General features: G+C 41.0%; 1 protein-coding gene across 1 annotated transcript; it reads left to right on the forward strand.

Moving 5' to 3' along the window:
* The first annotated feature begins 8,859 nt into the window (after positions 1 to 8,859).
* Positions 8,860 to 21,021, forward strand: LOC115797923 (protein NLRC3-like). Its single transcript, XM_030754504.1, has 13 exons — positions 8,860 to 8,908; positions 9,898 to 9,928; positions 11,044 to 11,148; positions 11,702 to 11,812; positions 12,360 to 12,470; positions 15,167 to 15,277; positions 15,481 to 15,511; positions 15,621 to 15,837; positions 16,419 to 18,201; positions 18,288 to 18,461; positions 18,903 to 19,076; positions 19,173 to 19,219; positions 19,828 to 21,021. Exons 2-13 carry the CDS (start codon positions 9,921 to 9,923, stop codon positions 20,352 to 20,354), a joined length of 3,399 nt encoding a protein of 1,132 aa, XP_030610364.1. The 5' UTR covers positions 8,860 to 8,908; positions 9,898 to 9,920; the 3' UTR covers positions 20,355 to 21,021.
* The last annotated feature ends 1,059 nt before the right edge of the window (positions 21,022 to 22,080 follow it).

A 22,080-nucleotide genomic window follows, 5' to 3' on the forward strand; every position in this document is an offset into this window, starting at 1 on the left:
GCGCAGCTGCAGTTCGTTAGGTCATTCACGTTTACGTTTGCAAAGTGGAGTAGTTTCAAAATGAGAGAAAATTCTGTTTTGTCTTTACAAAAAAATGCTTTTACAAAGCGTTCACTTGAAGAAAAAAACAGGATAAAGGAGCTTGGACCGGATCGTCCCAATTTACAAATTCAGCAGCAGGTAAGTGATCGTGGACGATCCTAGACGCGGGCTTTTTCCAGCTCTTCTTATGACAAGCGGAGTTGGCTAGCTGGATGTGATGTAAGCAATGCCTTTTACTGCTTTCCGTGTTTGCTATTTCAAAGTTCTGGCACGGAGGCAATGTGGACAACAACTGGGGTAAGAGACTTAAAACATCTTTCAGAAAAATGCAAACGGCACGAAAACAGCCGCAGCCACCTAGACAATGCAATGAAGCTAAGTTTTGGGGGGAAACTTAGCATTGCTCAACAGCTAGATGAAGGCTACAGGATTGCTGTTAGAAGGCACAATGAAGAGGTGACAGAAAATCGGCACATCCTTTCTAGAATAATAGACTGTGTTAAGTTTTGTGGAGCCTTTGAGCTGGCCTTGCGTGGTCATGACGAAAGTAAGAGCTCTGAAAATCCCGGGATCTTTCGTGGGTTGGTTGATTTTGTTGCTTCTCTTGATGGAGTACTAAAAGAGCACCTTGAGAATGCTACTGTGTTTAAGGGAACTTCGAAAACTGTGCAGAATGAGCTACTGGACTGTATGTTTTCTGTTCTGAAGGAGCATATAATCAAAGAAGCACAGAGCAGTGATTTTCTTTCTATCCAGGCAGACGAGACTGTGGATGTTGCTACGCAGTGCCAGCTTGTGCTTGTACTACGCTATATCGATGCCAAAAACACTGTGCAGGAAAGGTTTTTTGAGTTTATCCCTCTGCAGTCGGCTACAGCTGATTCCATTGCTACAGCCCTAAAAGAACGTCTTGCAACTATTCTTCCTGAGGATCAAAAGGCTAAGCTAATCTGTCAGGCATATGATGGAGCCAGCGTGATGCGAGGTGCCACTGCAGGTGTTCAGAAGAAGATACAAGATGTGTACCCAAATGCCCACTACATCCACTGCTATGCTTATCAGCTCAATCTAATAATGCAACAGGCCACTTCTCACATAACCAAAGTTAGAATTTTTTTTTCTAACCTTAGTGGATTTTCCAGCTTTTTTTCCAGATCATCCAAGCGCACAAGCGTTCTTGATAAAGTTGTGGCCCACAGACTACCAGCATCCAGCAATGTCAGATGGAACTTTCACAGCCGTGCCATCAATACCGTGTTTGAGCACAGAGAGGACCTCATCCGCTGTTTCCAAAGCATACAAGACTCTGGTGACTTTGACCCCATTACCGTCAGAGAGGCTGGAGCATTTGCCATGCTACTGGAGGATCAGGATTTTAAGTTCTTTCTGCAACTTTTCCACCATATCATGCCTCATGTGGACCTTCTCTATGCCAAACTCCAGAAGAAGGTCATAGATTCAGTCTGTATCCAGGAGAGCATCCAACAGTTCCAGCAGGACATTCAAAAGATCAGGTAATTGTTTAAATAGCTGATTTTTCTTTTTCTTCTTCTTCTTCTTCATTATTATAATATTGCAAGTATTTCTCTTTGGCAGAAATTCTCTCCACTCCATGGTTGGACAAAGCAGTGTAGGTAGTAGTCAGCCAGTGAAGAAGCGTCGGAAAACCACTGTTACACTGGTTTATAGTAGTGTTATTTAATATATTAGGAAGATGTGCGTTGTAGTTAGAAATACCTTTAGTTGTGTCTATGCTGTGTAGGTATGTTGATGTAATGTTTGTCAGCAAGATATTTTATTATTTAAGTTGTACTGAAGTTTATGGGTAATGGGGAATAAAACATTTGGTTACTGAATTTTGTATAATCTTGTCCCACAAAAATGCTGTAACACATTTCATAACACAGCCTTAAAAAATGGCAGCAAATGTTATTAAAATCAGTAAGTTTATAAATAAAATGTGTTCCTTCTTTCTATGACTTAATAGAAAGGACAAAATAACATTTCATATTTAGAATGAAAAATGTGATTATAAAATCATAATCTTCATGTTTGTCCTTCTCTCTTAAGGTCTGTGATATCATACTGGGACACACCAGGGAGCGCTTTTCTTTCACAAACCACCTTGTTAGTGCCACACTCCTGCAGGGGGACAGATTTGAACAATACAACACAGCATTTCCTGAAGATGCACTGAGCAACACCTTAAAAGCCTATCCAGTGCTCAATCGAGGTAAGCTGAATACAGAGCTTACTCTCATCTACAGCAAGGAAGAGTTCAAAGCCTGTTGTGGTGCTGTGGGCCTACTCCAGCTGTTTATGGAAAACAATCTAGAAGAAGTCTTTTCAGAAACTGTCACGCTCTTGAAGATCCTCATCACCACACCCATGACCACAGCAGAAGCTGAAAGGTGCTTTTCAACTCTGAAAAGAATCAAGACTTTTCTGAGAAACTCAATGACTCAGGACAGGCTGAATGCATTGGCCATGTTGTCAATGGAGAAAAGACTAGTCACAGAGATGACTGACTTTAACAAGAATGTAATTGAGAAATTTGCAGGGCAGAAGGAAAGGAGGGCAAAATTCATGTTCATATAGTGCTATTTTTTAAGATTTGTTTTGTTTGTTTTTCATTTGTTTGTTTGTGTGCGCCCCCCTCAGTTTTTTTAGCACCAGCCGCCACTGATTACAGCGCTACAGCCTCACTTGCCGAAGCTGTCCGGCCCTCTTGTGGCCACAGGGTGGAACGGCAATTGAACCGCCAAGCTGGAGAAATCACATATAGAAAGAACGTCCTGTCAGACCTTTCAAAATAAAATGAACAAGACTGTAGTTAGGGACAGTAACCACAAGAGGGTGCGTGTCCTCGTGATTAAACAATTTTTCTAACAGCAGAAAAGCCATTCTCACTTTTCTTTATCCAGAGCATGGAAATCATAGGTTTTGTGTGTGTGTGTGTGTGTGTGTGTGTGTGTGTGTGTGTGTGTGTGTGTGTGTGTGTGTGTGTGTGTGTGTGTGTGTGTGTGATGTTTGGTGATGTTTGGTGATATGTACATTCATTCCTAACAATGCTTTACAAAGCATTCACTAAACTGGAAGCATTTGCTGATGAATTTAAAGAGGCAGTTCAGCTTTTGATTGGTGTGACAGAACTTTTCGAAAATGGAAGATTTTATTAGTCTCCCTCATGACAGGAGTCATTGTAGGTTTGGCTCTCCTAACACTGTGGATCCTATGTTAGAGGCCTGAGTTTTAGAACAGCTGGTAAATCTGTCTTTCAGCAAATGGGCAACAGCCTTTCCTTCAAAAGAATGGTACCTAGCCACTGGTACAGATATGTGGATGACACCTGGGTCAAAATCAGAACCCAAGAAGTAGAAGCTTTCACTTGCCACATCAATTCAATGAATAAAAACATCAAGTTCACAAGGGATATAAGCTACTGTTCCTGGCCTGTGCAGTGCTTATTGAGGAAGATGGAAGCCTCAATATTGAAGTTTACTGGAAGCCCACACACACAGACCAGTATCTCCTCTTTGACTCCCACCACCCTCTGGAACACAAACTTGGGGTGATCAGGACCCTACAACACTGGGCGTAAAGTGTTCCCTCTAAGGCAGAAGGGAAACAAAAGGAACACACATGTAAAGAAAGCCCTCAAAACATGTGGTTACCCCAACTGGGCTTTCATCAAATCAGCAAAGATGCACAAACAAGAAGGTAAGGCACCAACTAGGGAGACTGAGAATGACAAATGGAACAACATTGTCATCCCTTATGTGGCAGGTTTATCAGATAAACTCTGGAGAATTTTCTCCAAGCATGACATCCCAATCTACTACTTCAGACCCAGCCACACTCAAACACAAAAACTGGTTCATCCCAAGAAAAAACTGTCAAACACAAACTAGGCAACATAGTGTTTGCTGTGCAGTGAGGCATTCTCAGAGCTCTACACTGGAAAAACCAAACAGCCTCCCCACAAACAAACGGCTCAACAAAGAAGAGCCACCTCGACAGGACAAGACTCAGCTGTACATCTGCATCTGAAGGATAAAGGGCACTCTGAGGATTCCAATGTTCACATTTTGGACTGAGAAGCAGATGGTTTGAAAGAGGAGTAAAAGAGGCCATATGTCCACTGTGAACAACCATCACTGAACAGAGGTGGTGGATCATGACACTAGCTGTCCCCCATTTACAATGCAGTCCTGACCTTCCTTCCCAGATACATCCATCTCCACTCACACCTTTCTTCAGGTGACCTCAATAGGTCGCTTGATATGGGTTAATAATAGCGGGTTAAAAACCACCTCCAAAGGGGGCAACCCGCTAGAGTTTAAACACCTGGGATTCTCCACCTTTTGGTTTTAGAAGAGAAAGAAGCCTCTTGGATGAGCGGTGAAACATCTCCAAAAACTTAAAGAAGTCCAGTTGCCGTTTTCCAAGCTCTTGAGACTACCATGACCTGGATGACTGAGAATCTACGCAGACAAAATAAATAATAATAAAATGGCAAAAAAACAAAAAAAAAAAACATTACCAGTCCAAGAAAATCAAGTATCTGTTGCAGCAACTGCAGTGGTGGTGATCTATGATAGATTATTGTATGCAAATTAAGTATAGATGCTATATGTGCAGGTTTGACCGGCAACGGGTAAAATGTGCTGGGAGGAGGATGTGTTCTTATACTTTCACTCAGTATTCAACATTGTCATTCCCTCAAAGTTAATCATTAAACTAAAGAATTTGGGCATTGAAGCTTCTATCTTCAACTGGCAAATGGACTTTCTGACCAACAGGCCTCAACATGTTTGGATAGCTCAACACTGCTCATCCACTCTTACACTAAACCAGTCCTTCTCAAATAGTGCCCCCAAGGGGGCGCGGTGCACTACTGGGGGGGCACGTCTGACCCCGGGGAACATGCTCTTTTTGCCATACAAGAATAAAGTGTAATTGCACATCCACTACAGTAGGTGGCAGTGGCACTCTCAATGTCAGAGTGTGCGCAGTAAGTATAGCTCTATGGCAGGGATCCTCAAATCCAGGCCTCGAGGTCTGGTGTCCTGCAGGTTTTAGATGTGTCCCTGATCCAACACACCTGATTCAAATGGCTGAATTACCTCCTCAGTATGCAGGTGAGTTCTCCAGAGTCCTGCTAATGACTTCTATATTTGACTCAAGTGTTTTGGATCAAGGACGGGGGGGCAAAAGGTTTTCTTATTCCTGTGGGGGCGTAACAGAAAATAATTAAGAAGCACTGCGCTAAACACTGGTGTACCACAAGGCTGAGTGATGAGTTTGTTCCTCTACTCCCTCTTCACCCATTACTGCAGACCTGAACATGTTTCCAACACCATCATTAAGTTTGCAGATGACACCGTGGTGATTGGCCTCATCAGGAACAACAATGAGTTGTCAAGTCAAGTTGTGCGACAACAAAAATCTGCTCCTTAACACTCAGAAAACCAAAGAGTTCATTGTGGACTTCAGGAGGAATGCGGACACACACCTACCCATCCACATCAGTGCTGCAGCAGTGGAGCGTGTGTCCAGCTTCAAATTCCTGGGGATCCACAACTCACAGGACCTCACTTGGACAACCAACTGCTCCAGCCAGGTCAAGAAGGCGTACCAGTGCTTGTTCTTCCTGAGGACTGAAGAAAAAACACTTCTTTTCAGACATCCTGGTGAACTTCTACCGCTGCACCATTAAGAGCATTCTAATCAGCTGTGTTACAGTCTGGTACAGGAACTACTCTGTCCCAGATCTGAAAGTGTTGCAGAAAGTGGTGAAAACCACTGAGGTAATCCCAGGTGCCTTGCTTCCCACCATCATTAGATCTACAGGAATCGTTGTTTCAGGAAAGCATCAAAAATCACAAAAGATTCCTTCCACCCATCAAAATGACTGTTCAGCCAGAAGAACAGTGCGTCCATCTCCGCTGAGAGCTGAAGAGAAAAAAAAAAGTACACTGCTCAAAAAAATAAAGGGAACACTTAAACAACACAATATAACTTCAAGTAAATCAAACTTCTGTGAAGTTAAACTGTCCACTTAAGAAGCAACACTGATTGACAATCAATTTCACATGCTGTTGTGCAAATGGAATAGACATCAGGTGGAAATTATTGGCAATTAGCAAGACACACTCAATAAAGGAGTGGTTCTCCAGGTGGGGACCACAGACCATTTCTCAGTACCTATGCTTTCTGGCTGATGTTTTGGTCACTTTTGAATGTTGGTGGTCCTTTCACACTTGTGGTAGCATGAGACGGACTCTACAACCCACACAAGTGGCTCAGGTAGCGCAGTTCATCCAGGATGGCACATCAATGCGAGAAGGCAAGAAGGTTTGCTGTGTCTGTCAGCGTAGTGTCCAGAGGCTGGAGGCGCTACCAGGAGACAGGCCAGTACACCAGGAGACATGGAGGAGGCCGTAGGAGGGCAACAACCCAGCAGCAGGACTGCTACCTCCACCTTTGTGCAAGGAGGAGCGGGAGGAACACTGCCAGAGCCCTGCAAAATGACCTCCAACAGGCCACAAATGTGCATGTGTCTGCACAAACGGTTAGAAACTGACTCCATGAGGATGGTATAAGGGCCCGACGTCCACAGATGGGGGTTGTGCTCACAGTCCAACACCGTGCAGGACGCTTGGCATTTGCCAGAGAACACCAGGATTGGCAAATTCGCCACTGGCGCCCTGTGCATGACTGCCATTAGGTACCGAGATGAGATCCTCAGACCCTTTGTGAGACCATATGCTGGTGCAGTTGGCCCTGGGTTCCTCCTAATGCAGGACAATGCTAGACCTCATGTGGCTGGAGTGTGTCAGCAGTTCCTGCAAGATGAAGGCCTTGAAGCTATGGACTGGCCCGCCCCTTCCCCAGACCTGAATCTGACTGAGCACATCTGGGACATCATGTCTCACTCCATCCACCAACATCATGTTGCACCACAGACTGTCCAGGAGTTGGCGGATGCTTTAGTCCAGGTCTGGGAGGAGATCCCTCAGGAGACCATCCGCCACCTCATCAGGAGCATGCCCAGGAGTTGTAGGGAGATCATACAGGCACATGGAGGCCACACACAATACTGAGCCTCATTTTGACTTGTTTTAAGGACATTACATCAAAGTTGGATCAACCTGTAGTGTGTTTTTCCACTTTAATTTCGTGTGTGACTCCAAATCCAGGCCTCCATTGGTTAATAAATTTGATTTCCATCGATGATTTTTGTGTGAATTTGTTGTCAGCACATTCAACTTTGTACAGAACAAAGTATTCAATGAGAATATTTCATTCATTCAGATCTAGGATGTGTTATTTGAGCATTCCCTTTATTTTTTTGAGCAGTGTATGTTATGTTGTTTACCTGTGTTTCCCAGATGTGTCTTGTTCCCTCATCAGCCCTTGTGTATTTAAGCTGCCCCCCACTTGTTGTTGTGTCCTCGTGAGTGTTTGTCTGTGTTTTGCACTGGGGTCCTGCCTGCCACTCAGTGTCACGGTTCGAGGGTGCAGGCCATGTGGCGTGGAAAGGTGGTGAGGACCCAAAAACAGAACGCAGGAGAGGGTGTTAAATGATGAACCAAAATGAGCCTTTATTACGGCAACAGAACAAAGGGAATGGTGAAAAATAAAGTAAAGCAAGAAATCAAACAAAGGAAACCTATATTGGAAAATTCATACTAGATTATAATATTTTTATTTTAGAGAGTTTGATTTTCTGTTACATGGCACTGAACAGGAGTGGCCCTCCAATCTCATTGTACATCCTGTATAATGACAATAAAGGCATTCTATTCTATTCTATTCTAAAAACAAAAGATTCCTGGAGGTCTGAAGCTCTGGAGAGCACAGGGAAACACAGCCACAAGACTCTGACAACTGACCAGGGGAAAACTCAGACAATAAATACACAGAGCAGACAAGGGGTGAGTGGAAACAGCTGGGCAAACAGGTGAACAGAATAACGCTAACGAGATTCAGGGAGGTAAAGCAAAACACAAGCACACAGGACAAATAACTGTCAAAATAAAACAGGAAGTAATGCAGACTGACACATAAGGAGACTGGCACACAAAGGGAATCTAAACATGACTAAACAGAAGCCAACAACACCTAAACTACATACACAGAGGAGCACAGAGACACAGGAAGACGGGAACACAGGAAAATCAGAATAACCTATAATTAACAAAAAACCCCCAAAATACAACAGACTGAGAAACTAGACTGTAGGAAAAACTAAGAAACACAGCCAGAAGATTCAGCAAAACAAAACATCACTAAAAGAACTCAAAACGCAGGGCCTCACATTTAGCACTTCTAGTTAGATACAATATGCATTTCGTTGCACTGAACTTGTGACATATGCAATGACAATAAATTGGGAGGGGGACAATATATGCTAAGTAAAATATATATTTATATATTTCAACAAAATATATTCTAAGGTATATTCTAAATCATTCTAAATATAAACATTCTTTATACAAAAAAGTCGGCATCACTTTAAAAGCAAAAACGAAGAAGCAACATCTGTACTGAAACTCACAGGACTCTGACAGCACACTGTAGAACATGTTGCCTAACAGTCAAAACTCAGGGCAGCAAAAACACAACTATTGTTTGCTTGATAGTGCAGCTGTGCAGTCATATGTTGAAGAAAATATATTTCTGCACTTCCGCTCCTGCCAGATTTGTGTCATGCCGCACTTAGAACAATCCCTGAGGAGTGCGGCCCATCCCATTACGCCCCCCCCCCCCCCCCCCCCCCCCCCCCCCCGCCCATCCTTATTGCTTTTGCTTTCACTTTTAACCTGTGGCGCACTTATTTTTCTGCTAGATCTTCTTTAAGGTATTGCAACCGTTTTCTGTTTTATTGAACATTAAACCTCTTAACTTCGAGTTACAGTCATTCCAACAACAGCGGACTTTGCGGAGTTTTTGTTTTCGATACTCTTTTGTAGAAGAATAACAGCTTCAAGTGTATTCACTTCATCAGTGTAAGAGCCGTTTTTTCTATGGGTGAAAAATTTTTTTAGACATTTCTGGTTCTGTTGATAACCATTGCATATCATAAATGATTGGCTATCTTCCCTTCGTTTATTTAAGAATAATATTTTCGTATAAATTGTGTGCACCGTTTAATTCTTTTGTGGCATTTTTTTTTTAATCATTAGTCGCTTATGTCTGTGGCCTGCTGCCGAAATTTAACAAAATGAAGCTGATGTTTTCCTTCTGATATATAGGCTTTCAATATCTGTAATAGTTTAATTATAGGTGCTATAGTTTGGAAATGGAACACAGTTAACTGTTACGAAAGCTGTTTTTATTAACAAAAGCACTTTCAGATCAGTGGTGCATTGTGTTTTTATGAAATAAGCCTCAGCTTTGCAGCTCTCGCTCATGAATGAAAAAATGCTGTCTGCATTCACGTCTGGAACAAACTTGAGCCAAAAAGAGAAAGTCACAAACACTTTCTAGTCTTTTACAATTAATTGATTGAATAAAACTATTTTTGCACCACTGCCCAGTTTCCGTTTTAATCTGTTTTGCTTTAATCCAAACAATGGGGCCTATATGTTTCCACCACCTTCAACGACGTATTAACGAAATACATCTCATTGTGCATTCTGTATAATGACAAATAAAGGAATTCTGTTCTAATTAAACAGTGATCAACTTTGTGGATGTTTACCTGTTAAATGCAAGGTGGTAATAAACGGTTTAAAAGCGGCTGCATTGTAAAACCTCAGTAACACTGTATTACTTTCATGTGAAATGCTCATTTGTGATTTTGGTTTCCTGCTTGAAATTTTTTTCCCCTCTGTCTCTTGTTTTCAGAGTGCTTTTCTGCGATTTCCAGCATGGACAGGTAGTTTATCTCAACTTCTACACTACAAATTATGAATGAATGATTTTTGCATATACAGATAAAGATATTCACTCTTGTTTGCTAACACGTTCTTTGGTCATGCTTCACACTTTCACATCCAGCTGCAATAAAAAGCTAATTTTCCTCACTGGTGCTTTCTCTCTCTCTCTCTTGTCTATATGACCGGCTTGATCACGAGAAGGTAAATTCTCCTGAGCCTGAAGCCAGCTGTGTTTCTGTGATGTCCCTGGATAAAGCAGCAGAAAAGCAGACTGATTTGCTTGTCAAAATGCAAGAATTAATTAATTTATTTGTTTATGTTTATGTTTGAAAATATAACAATCTTGGTCATGTTTGAATTTTGGTGCTCAGACATAATCAAACACTGATTAAAATGCAACACAAGTGCAGATGTTAGTAAATCTGGCCCTAAATGTTTAATTTCTTTAAATTTCCAACCTTATTTTTCACATCCTGTTCTTGTTTAAATGACCTGCATAAAACAACGGGGTTAGAAAACACTGTGGTGAATGAAGATGCACATTTTGCCGTCCATCGTCTGCATATTGTAGTTACAACATGACAAACAACATTGCATTTCTAACAAGAGACTAGTGTAAGGTTTAGATTTTCCTGAGTCCTCATCAGTTCTCCTACCCTTGAGGTGGGTAGGAGGTCAAGACACTATAGACAAACTACCAAAATAAAACAGGAAGTGAGAACCGTATCTAAACAGGGAGACACACACAAGAATGAACTTAACATAGGGGATTTGACTCAGTGGGATGGGACAGCTAACACTGAGGGGAATAAAAGATGAAAAAAGGTTTACCATTTATAAAAATCAAGGTAAAAAAAAATATATTAAAAAATATATTAAAAATGCTCCCACAGTGTTGGGAGGTCGAGTTCAGTGAAGAAAAGTCCAACAGATAGCTATCTATGGAGACAAAATAGTCTCAAAAAGGTCACAAATGTGGCCACTTATTTTTAATTTAATTTTGCATGGTTTTACTAGAGTATTTTTAGTATAACAAACTGCATTGTTTGTTGGGTTTCTCCCTGTCTTATTTTGCCAAGAACTAGCATTTTAAGACAAATCGTGTTTCCACCAGTGTTCACCAGGAAAGAGTAACCTCTCCGGGCAGCTGTGCATCCGTGAGAAGTGAGATGTCCATGGGTAAACCGAACATCTTGGGCAATGGGCACCAGAATGAAAGGTAAGGATGAATAAAGATCTTAATTTTTTTCCTTTACAAGTATCTGCACCAAAGCCACAATGCAGACCTGCTGTATGTACAGTATGTAACAACTTTCACAGAAATAAGATAGATTTGTTGGCATATTCTTTTTTTGTTAATGTTTAGCTTGACATTGTATTTATTTAAGACTTAAATCTGTGCTTCTTTGAGGTCAGTTGATAAATATCTAAAGTACAATTACTGATCTCACAATCCCTCAGGTGTTGAGGAAACAACAACTAAAATATGTGAATTATGAAGGCTTTTTGAGGCTTTGAAAAAAAAGATGTAAAGGCAAAATTCATTTATTGAGCTACTTTGAGACTAGCTGAACTACTAACCAGAAAGTCTGCAGACCATGGGTTATGCAAGATTTATTGCATGGATGTTTCAGACAGAGCTTTTCTAAGAATCAACCACACGTAACACCATACATCTGACATGACGTGGAAATACACAAAAGGACCTAAACAAATATAATGTATAATTTCCTCCTCCCGGTTTTAGTTTTCATATCATGTGTTTCTATCAGTGCTCAGCAGAGAAGAACAGCTTCTCCAAGCAGCTCTGTGTCCATGAGGAGTGAACAGTCCATGGGTAAACCTGAGAACTTTGCACATGGACCCCATCCTGCCAGTGAAAGGTGGGAGTGAAATAATGACTTTGAAGAAGCCTCATAAAGAAAAATATAGTATCAGACATTTGTTTAGATTGTTAAAAGTTTATTTGCATCTATAGTCATATCAGAAGTTATTTAGATTCCCCTTTTTGTATACTTCACGTTATAGATTTTATTCTAAATGATTAAAACTGCAATTTTCCTATTGATCTACACAGAGGAAGCAGATCAATACAAAGGTCTGTGAGAACCTGACGGCAGAACTAGTCAGCCAAAAGGTCCAATCCAGCCAGCTGGATGGTTTTTCACAGTGTGAAAATTGCAGTGAATTTATTAACACCTTAAAAATTAAGCAGGAGTGAAAATGTTTAGTGTTATAACACTAAACATTTTCACTCCTGACGTGCTCCTGTTCTCCCCACCTCACTTTAGCTTGCTAAATCAGCTCAATTGTTAACCAGACTAAAAAAATGTTTGGATGTAAACAATTATGAAAATATGATCCAGTTTCTCTCTTTTGCTAACTGTTGTATAACTGTAACTCAAATTGTATCTATTCTGTTTCTCTCAGTGCTCAGCAGGAAAGAACAGCTTTTCCAAGCAGCTCTGTGTCCATGAGTAGGGAGCAATCCATGGGTAAACCTGAGAACTTTGGAAGTGGACACCATCCTCCCAGTGAAAGGTGGGAGTGAAAATTATTCTGAAGAATCGCTGGTTTAAGTAGTTAAAAGTTTATTGCATTTAATTTCACTCCAGAAAGTATTCAGACTCCCACTGCTTTTTGCACAGTTAACATATTTTTTTAAAATGATTAGATTAGATTAGATTAGATTAAATAAAACTTTATTAATCCCTTTAGCAAGATTCTGTCAGGGAAATTAAAGTTCCAGTAGCAGCTTCAAACATATGGACAAATAAATAAATAATAAAATAGCCAAGTATTTCTTTGTTATGTTGTGTTGTGGTCAGGCTCACGCTGCTGCTCCTTCTCCCCCTCTGTCCTCCTGTTACCCCCCCCCCCCCAAAAGAGGAGTTGTGCAGTCTGATGGCGTGAGGGACAAAGAAGTTTTTCAGCCTGTTAGTCCTACACAGGGCTAGACTGGTACAAAAAAATCGGCCCTGGCATTTTCGGCTTAGACCGACCACAACTATGTCTTAAAAGCATTTGACACTGTCTTACTCTTACTCAGTGTGGGCATACCTTTTGCTAATACTTTTATACTTTTTACACTTACTTTAGTAATGCTTAAATTGTAAAGCTTTTACTTATTATTTAGCAGTTTTAAAATCTGTTATTTCACTTGTTTGAGTGCTTTTTAAAACATGTTTAACCAGCATAGAGGCTACAAATTCAAACTACTGTGCAACCTTTCAACAGACCTTTAACCGAAATACCTAAAATGCTATGATGTAGCCTAAAATGGACACTTGCTGCTCATCCAACACTTCTCGGCCTTGACCGTTTGCTAATTTATCAGATTAAGGTACCGTGGCTGCCAGATTTTGGGAAGTATGCAAATACCAATAAATACTGATGCTCTTCATTCTCATGTAATAGAGCTAACGTTACCTCCATCACCTCAAAGTCCATGTATTATCCTAGCATTACTACTTGCTTACATACTACACTTTCACTCTGTCCCTCGGTTTCCCTTTCCAAAGTCTGCATCTCTGGCTGCTCCTCTCCCTGTCTGCTGCTGCTGCTGCTGCTGCTGCTGCCTTCACCTACAACCTGCTGTTGTTGGAGCATTGCTGTTATAGAGGATGTGGAGGCTACAGCAGCAAACATGTCTGATCTTTACACATTTTGTAACATCTACAGTGACATTCTTCAATTTCTTTGCATGTAACTTCTCTGCACCCTCTGCAGGGTGGGGCTGCTTTCGTCCTATATGATGATTGGTTCAGTCCATTGTCTATATTGAAGATGGGCCAGTGGGCTGCCCCCTCTAAATTGTGGGCCGTCTCTTAGAAAAAAGAAAAAAGGGAGTTAAAAAAATCCAACATCAACCCCTGAGGACTCCAGACAAATTCCCGGTGTGTCAGATTACCAGTCCAGCCTTGGTCCTACACTTGGGAAGGAGCAGTCTGTCACTGAACAGGCTCCTCTGGTTGCTGATGACAGTGTGCAAAGGGTGACTGGCATCATCCATAATATCTTGTAGTTTGTCCATAGTGATCTTCTCTGCCACCATCACCAGAGAGTCCAGTTTCATACCGACCACGGAGCCGGTCCTCCTGATCAGTTTGTCCAGCCTGGACGTGTCCTTCCTAGATGTGCTAACACAGCTCAAATTTGTAGCAAAAATCTGCAGTGTACAGGGTTAAGAGAAGAGGAGCCAGCACTGTCCCCTGAGGTGCTCTTTGTGTTGCTGATTACAATGTCAGACATGATGTCCTTCAGCCTGACATACCTGTTGGTGAGGTAGCTGGAGATCAAAGTGACCAGGCAGGGGTCCACTCTCATCCTGTTCAGTTTGTCCTGAAGCATAAGGGGCTGGATGGTGTTAAAGGCACTTGAAGAGGAAATTATTAAAAATTCAATTTCCTATCACTACAGCATGTATGTTAAATATGAGGGTCAAAGCCAGCTTGCCACAGGGTCCAACTGGACCAATTGGATGGCTTTGCAAAGATGGAACAGTGATTCCAATAAAATCTGCGATTCCTGTTGAGGTGATGACAACATTATGCAGGAAAATGTATAGAAATTTAGGAGTGTTTCTAGATTTGTTGGAATCATAAGGAGCAAAATACAATAGTTGCTTAGTTTCAAATGCTCTGTATGTGAAGGTTTTTTGTGACTAGATGCCCTTCTTTATGTAAGACTGCTCAGCATTTTTACTCCTTGTCCCACATCTTGAGACAAGATCTTGAGACAAGACATTTTGACTGGTTTTGCAGGACATACACACAAGTCAAAATGTTCGGTTGTTGGGTGTATTAACCCACATGATTCCTTACATTGCCCCTGGCATTAGAGCCTCTTTGAAGTGCCTGGCTAAATTTTATTTTCCTCAGAAATGTACCCACATCAGTGGGGACAGTCCTCCTAGTTTCTCTGCCAGTAGCTAATCGTACTGCTACTACAAAAATGGCCGAACTGGTGGAGATGAACATTCTGCGACCTGGAGAGGTCTTTAAATTCACATTTAAAGAGACCGCACCAAAATGAGCTGCTCTAAGACGCGCCTGAGAACAGGGGAAAATGAGGGATCTGTGGAGCTACAATAACGAGAAATTCAGACCAAAGCATTGCAGTTCTACTTTATATAGACCACAAGTGAATGATTTACATATGAAAAGGAAGGATTTAAAAGCATGATATGTGCCCTTTAAAAAATAGATACAAAGGTGTGCCAAAATCTTTTTTTCTAGTGACCAGCAGGAAACTGCAGCTTCTCCAAGCAGCTCCGCATCCATGAAGGCTGAGCAATTCATGCTTAAACCTGACAGCTTTGAAAATGGACACGACCTTTACAGTGAAAGGTACGGGTGAAAAAATAGCAATGACCAAGAAAGAAAAAGAAACAAACAAAATAAAAATACAAACACTTCTGGTTCAATTACTTAAAACAGTTTATGATTAGATTTAGTTTCATTCTGGTTACAAGGAAAAAAATATATATAAAAAAAAAAAAACGTTTACATTTTTAATACATTTTGTGTTTTTTTTTTTATTCTTTTTCCAGAGCTACTGAGAAGCTGGAAGCCATATTTATGGTCTGTACATGTTGTATGACAGATTTTTTTTTCAAACCACTCGTGTTTGTATCTATGCAAAAGAGATGCGAACTTTGAGACACGTGTTTAACTCAGTTCTCTGTTTCAGCTCCTTGAGGAGAAAATCATCACGTTCACAAAGAGCGAGCTGAAGAGGTTAGTGAAGGTCCTAACTTCAGAGAGCTTAGAGAAGCAAAGGGAGCTAAAAGAGGTGGTGGACAATGAGGACAAACACCTGAGTGGGAGCATAGAGCCATTCAAGAAGATTGTACAGAACTTCCTGATGTCCATGAAACAGGAGAACCTCGCTGACCGTCTGCAGAGCAGTAAGATCATTTTCCAAAGCCTATTTATAGATCCAGATAATCAAAATTATATTAACAAGCCCTTCCTGCTTTTTATTTCTTATCTACATTTGTATGCTAGTTTTTTATCATAACATCAGCTCTTTTGGCATCTGCTTTCTTGTCAAAACATTCCCTTTTAAAGCACCCTAACCCTTTTTGATGTAGTCATGAGTCATGAGTCATGAGTTTTGTCCAGTGAGCTTGGGTGCTAATGTTCTTGGAAGGCGTTGACTAGTGTCTCATTGTAGGGCTAATTCTTTGTACTTACTTTAAACTCTGGTATTTATTAGTGTTCATTATAAATTTATAATGATTTTGAATACTCCAGTGTTAATTACTTTCCAGTGCTTACTACACTGATTGACTAATAACTGTTGAATAAATAGTAATTATACTTCACACAGTATGTAATGTAAATAAACAGTAGTAATACTCGTTTATCAGAGTGGTTTTATGAAGTGAAATGCCCTAAATTTACATGTTTAATATTAATTGCATCATTAATTTTGACTTTTTTTTTATCCAATCACTGTGAATGTGCTTGTTATTTTATTATACAGAAACTGCCTCTACATGCCAGTGCAAACTAAAAACTAAGCTGAAGAAAAATTCCCAGTGTGTGTTTGAGGGGATCGCTAAAGCAGGAAACTCAACCCTTCTGAATCAGATCTACACAGAGCTCTACATCACAGAGGGAGGGACTGCAGAGGTCAATGATAAACATGAGGTCAGACAGATTGAAACAGCATCCAGGAAACCAGACAGACCAGAAATCAGATGCCAAGACATCTTTGGAACCTTACCTGAAAGAGTTGGACCAATCAGAACAGTGCTGACAAAGGGAGTGGCTGGCATTGGGAAAACAGTCTTAACACAGAAGTTCACTCTGGACTGGGCTGAAGACAAAGCCAACCAGGACATCCAGTTCATGTTTCCATTCACTTTCAGAGAGCTGAATGTGCTGAAAGAGGAAAAGTTCAGCTTGGTGGAACTTGTTCATCACTTCTTTACTGAAACCAAAGAAGCAGGAATCTGCAGCTTTGAAGACTTCCAGGTTGTGTTCATCTTTGATGGTCTGGATGAGTGTCGACTTCCTCTGGACTTCCACAACACTGAGATCCTGACTGATGTTACAGAGTCCACCTCAGTGGATGTGCTGCTGACAAACCTCATCAGGGGGAAGCTGCTTCCCTCTGCTCGCCTCTGGATAACCACACGACCTGCAGCAGCCAATCAGATCCCTCCTCACTGTGTTGACATGTTGACAGAGGTCAGAGGGTTCACTGACCCACAGAAGGAGGAGTACTTCAGGAAGAGATTCACAGATGAGGAGCAGGCCAGCAGGATCATCTCCCACATCAAGACATCACGAAGCCTCCACATCATGTGCCACATCCCAGTCTTCTGCTGGATCACTGCTACAGTTCTGGAGGATGTGCTGAAAACCAGAGAGAGAGGAGAGCTGCCCAAGACCCTGACTGAGATGTACATCCACTTCCTGGTGGTTCAGGCCAAAGTGAAGAAGGTCAAGTATGATGGAGGAGCTGAGACAGATCCACACTGGAGTCCAGAGAGCAGGAAGATGATTGAGTCTCTGGGAAAACTGGCTTTTGATGAGCTGCAGAAAGGCAACCTGATCTTCTATGAATCAGACCTGACAGAGTGTGGCATCGATATCAGAGCAGCCTCAGTGTACTCAGGAGTGTTCACACAGATCTTTAAAGAGGAGAGAGGGCTGTACCAGGACAAGGTGTTCTGCTTCATCCATCTGAGTGTTCAGGAGTTTCTGGCTGCTCTTCATGTCCATCTGACCTTCATCAACTCTGGAGTCAATCTGCTGAAAGAACAACAAACTTCTAATAAGTCTAAAATGAGAGAATGTGCAGAGACACAGTTTTACCAGAGTGCTGTGGACAAAGCCTTAAAGAGTCCAAATGGACACCTGGACTTGTTCCTCCATTTCCTTCTGGGTCTTTCACTTTCAGCAAACCAGAGTCTTCTTCGAGAGCTGCTCACAGAGAGAAATGTCTTCCAGAACAACCAGGAAGTGATCCAACACATCAAAAAGAGGATCAGAGAGAATCTACCAACTGAGAGAATCCTTAATTTGTTCCACTGTCTGAATGACCTGAATGATCGTTCTCTAGTGGAGGAGATCCAACAGTCCCTGAGTTCAGGCAGACTCTGCACAGATAACCTGTCTCCTGCTCAGTGGTCAGCTCTGATCTTCTTCTTACTGTCATCAGAAAACAATCTTGATGTGTTTGACCTGAAAGAATACTTTGCTTCACAAGAGGCTCTTCTGAGAATGCTGCCAGTGGTCCAAGCCTCCAACAGAGCTCTGTATGTATTCGCAGAGTTAAAAAGTTAGTTTACATCTCTTTCACGTTGTTTTCTTATTTTAAAAATGTTTTTTCTTGATTTTTCAGGTTGAGTGGGTGTAACCTCTCTGAGATAAGCTGTGAAGCTCTGTCTTCAGTTCTCAGCTCGAGGTCCTGTAATCTCAGAGAGCTGGACCTGAGTAACAACGACCTGAAGGACTCAGGAGTGAATCTGCTTTCTGTTGGACTGCAGAGTCCACATTGCAGATTAGATATTCTCAGGTCAGGAAGCATTCACATGGTCAGCAGATCATATTTATATTTTCATTTAGAAGACAAGTGACTTGGCTGAGAGGAAAGATTTCACATTTTATGTTGTGTTTAAAAAAAAAAAAAACTATAGACTTGCCAACAAAATAACACAAAGGCTATTTTTATTTGATATCCATAGATACTCACAAGTCAGTCATTTCTGATGCAGAACTGTATTCAGTTATTGTATTGACATGTAAATGTCTCCTCCCTCGAGTCACAGACAGGCTTTCTCTTTCTGTTGCCATATTCTGTACTTTTTGAAGTAAAATGAGTATACAAAACAGCAGAATGAAGGAGTCCACATTTTTTTTCAGAGTGTAAAAAGTTCAGTACATCAGCTTACTTTGTTTAGTATCTGTCTGCTGTTGCGGGAGCTCGTAGCTGACCTATTGTGTGTGCTTTTAATAGGTTGTCTGGCTGTTTGATCACAGAGGAAGGCTGTGCCTCTCTGGTCTCTGCTCTTCGGTCAAACCCATCGCATTTAAGAGAGCTGGATCTGAGCTACAATCATCCAGGAGAGGCAGGAGTGAAGCTCCTCTCTGCTCTGCAGATGGACCCACATTTTAGGCTGGAAACTCTCAGGTCAAGAGAGCTTTGGTGCATGCAAAAACTAATGTTGACAGTTATAATCATATTTCAGCATGGATTGCATTATCTAATGTAAATTCTTTATTGCAGGCTTTCCCCAAGAGGAGTTCAATGGTTGAAACCAGGCCTGAGGAAGTGTAAGTCTGTATTTTCATCTTAAATTAATGTTTAATCCCCTGGTTTCAGAGCTGCTCTTGACAATGAGAAATATTAAGTTGATAATAAGTTGATAATAAGAATTTGTCAAGTTGATAATAGGAATTTGACACTGATCAGGATGTGCAGGAAGTGCAATGTGATCTTTGTTATTGTGTATTGTCACCCTCCTAAAATAATGGCCTAAGTAATTTTTTAACAACTTTTATTTTTGCCTAAATCATTGTAGTTTCAATATTTTGTTGTTTTTTTGTGTTTTCTGAAAAACCTAAAAAAAAAAAAAAGGTAATTATTATAGGAAGGTGATAATAGTAGGAAATGGACAATAAAGGCTCAGGTCTTTTGATCTGTTGTCTTGAATTATGGTGATAGACGCTTCCCTGCCACCTATATAAAAATGTTGGATGAGGATCTTCTAAAGATGTTGCAGACAATGTTTTTTGTTTATAAGGCCTTAAATGCCAGCTTCCCATCATACATCACTTATTTGATAGATTAATTCAGGTGATTAGTTATTGCTCAGAGTCTCCTGTGTGTTTATTCTCTCTCCACATCACTAAAAATGACTGAAATCTTTTTTTCTAATCAGATGACTGTGAGCTCAAACTGGACCGAAACACTGCACACAGATATCTCTTCCTGTTTGAAGATGATAGGACAGTGATGACGCTGAATGAGGGGAAGCCCTGTCCTGATCATCCAGAGAGATATAAAGCCTGGCCCCAGCTGCGATGTAGAATTGGTCTGACTGGACGCTGTTACTGGGAGGTTGAATGGGAAAGAGAGGTCAATATAGCAGTAACTTACAAAGAAACTGAAAATTATGACAGTGTGTTTGGAGCAAATGAGCACTCCTGGAGCTTGTACTGTCGTGAAGACAGTTACTACGCTTTGCATAATAAAACCATGAGAAACATACATCCTCCGCCCACCTCATCCTCCAACAGAGTCGGAGTGTATCTGGACTGGCCTGCTGGCACTTTGTCCTTCTACAGAGTCTCCTCAGACCCACCGATCCACCTCCACACCTTCTACACAACATTCACTGACTCTGTTTGTCCAGGATTTGGATTCTGTGAAGGGCCAGACTCCTCAGCATCTCTCTGTCAGCTCTAGATTGAGGGGATTCCTCCTTTTTAATATAAATTAAAAAAAAAAAAAATGCTGACAATCTCATGAACTAAGGACACTAATGTCTTTTGATACCTGGTCCAAGATAGTGTTGAGGTGCAGCAGTTCAACAGTACTTGATGTGTTAGAGGGAAATCAGCTACGTGTTTAACTCCGTTCAGCTGTTCAGTTTTGATTTGTTGTACCTCACTGTCTAATGTTTCACCCCCCTGCCTGCTGTGGTAACCCTTTGTAATAACAGAGCAGCTGAAAGTTTTGTTTTTTATCATATTGATATTTTGTCACACTCCTTGTGTAAAACATGCATATTTGTAGGACAGTGATGAAAACCTTCGTGAAACATACCAAATGTGAGACAATTGTGTTGCTGCTGCTCAGAACTTGTGAAGTCGACGCGCTGACTGAGTGGAAGCCACATAGAGCTGCATGCTGTATTCAGTCCCTTTGAAAAAAAAACACACAAGCTTGCAGACCTCCTGAAACTATTACATTTTACTTGAAGGCAGTATTTTTATAGTTACTGTATCAAATAAAAGATTATTATCATACAGGCACTAAAGTTTAGTATTTTCTGGTTTTTGTTGTTAACTATTTGATCTGTTTGTTTGTTTTTGTTTTGTTTTTATAAATTAAACATGGCCTGGAGACACCATTTGACTGGACTTTTATTTATTAACCTGGTTTTAATAAAAATGTAATTTCTTTCTGATGAGGAGCTGAAAGTGTGCATGTCTGGTCTCGTCTCTTTTTTCTCAGTTTAGTGTGAGCTGGCAGGGTACAGTAAGTGGGCGGGCCTGCAGTGAGTGTATTATTCAGGGCAAAGTTTACCCGGTACATGGGCTGACCCTGCAGCAGCAGAGAGCCTAAAGATAGTTTAGAGAAGCTAAAACCAAAAACCAGCTGATGATGAAGTACTAAATAAATCAAAGAGGAGTGTATATATTCTAATTAATTGAATTATGACAAATATGACTGATTAATACAGTTTGTCAATTACCAAAAGTCTTTTTTTGCAAGGAAGTGGGAGTGTTTGTGTACTTGTACTGCATGCGAGGGGAGAAGGCAGGTTCACACATTTTTATGAGAAGTTTTTGTAGTGTTGTTGTGGTCGAGGCGATTTTGTTCTATTTTAGAAAAAAGACTCCTTCACAAGTTACTGATGAGGCAGGAGAACATAAAAATTTTAAAGCAAGTTTGAAGAGGTGCAGATAAATGCAGTTTATGTCAAAGGCTCCTGTGTTCTGGATATGCTGCTCTCTGACACATATCGATGGACTTCAGTGATGGCATCTGCAGCCGCAGTGGAATCCATTCTGCTCTCCAAACTTTCCACATCCAGGTGCTACCACAGGCTATCTAAGAAAAAATAAAACTTTTTGTAAGTCATTAATTACAAATAAAGAGAATTAAAATGCCTGAACTGTGCTCTGTATTTGACCCTGTCCGTCTCCTCCTCATATTTCTGGCTCACCATGTCCCTGAGAGCCTAAAATGTCAAGGAGGTGAAGCAGCCTCTGAAGCCCTCATCTTCTCCACCGCTGAGGGGCTGACAGCTCTAATAATCATGTTGCCCACGGCCACAGCCACACCGCTGCTTGCTTTCTAAAAAGTAAAGTAAGTAAACTTTTATTTATATAGCACCTCTCGAGACAAAGTGCTTCATTTCAGAAAAAAGCTAGAAGCTTGGAGTACACAATGGAAATGTGTTTGA

Source organism: Archocentrus centrarchus, chromosome 2, assembly GCF_007364275.1.
Source record: "Archocentrus centrarchus isolate MPI-CPG fArcCen1 chromosome 2, fArcCen1, whole genome shotgun sequence".
Classification (NCBI taxonomy): domain Eukaryota; kingdom Metazoa; phylum Chordata; class Actinopteri; order Cichliformes; family Cichlidae; genus Archocentrus; species Archocentrus centrarchus.

What these genes read in the sequence shown, in the direction of transcription:
- LOC115797923 (XM_030754504.1), top strand. An exon ending in CACCATCCTCCCAGTGAAAG is followed by an intron (nt 12,471 to 15,166) that starts GTGGGAGTGAAA and finishes CTTTTTTTCTAG; the next exon opens with TGACCAGCAGGAAACTGCAG. An exon ending in GAAACCAGGCCTGAGGAAGT is followed by an intron (nt 19,220 to 19,827) that starts GTAAGTCTGTAT and finishes TTTTCTAATCAG; the next exon opens with ATGACTGTGAGCTCAAACTG.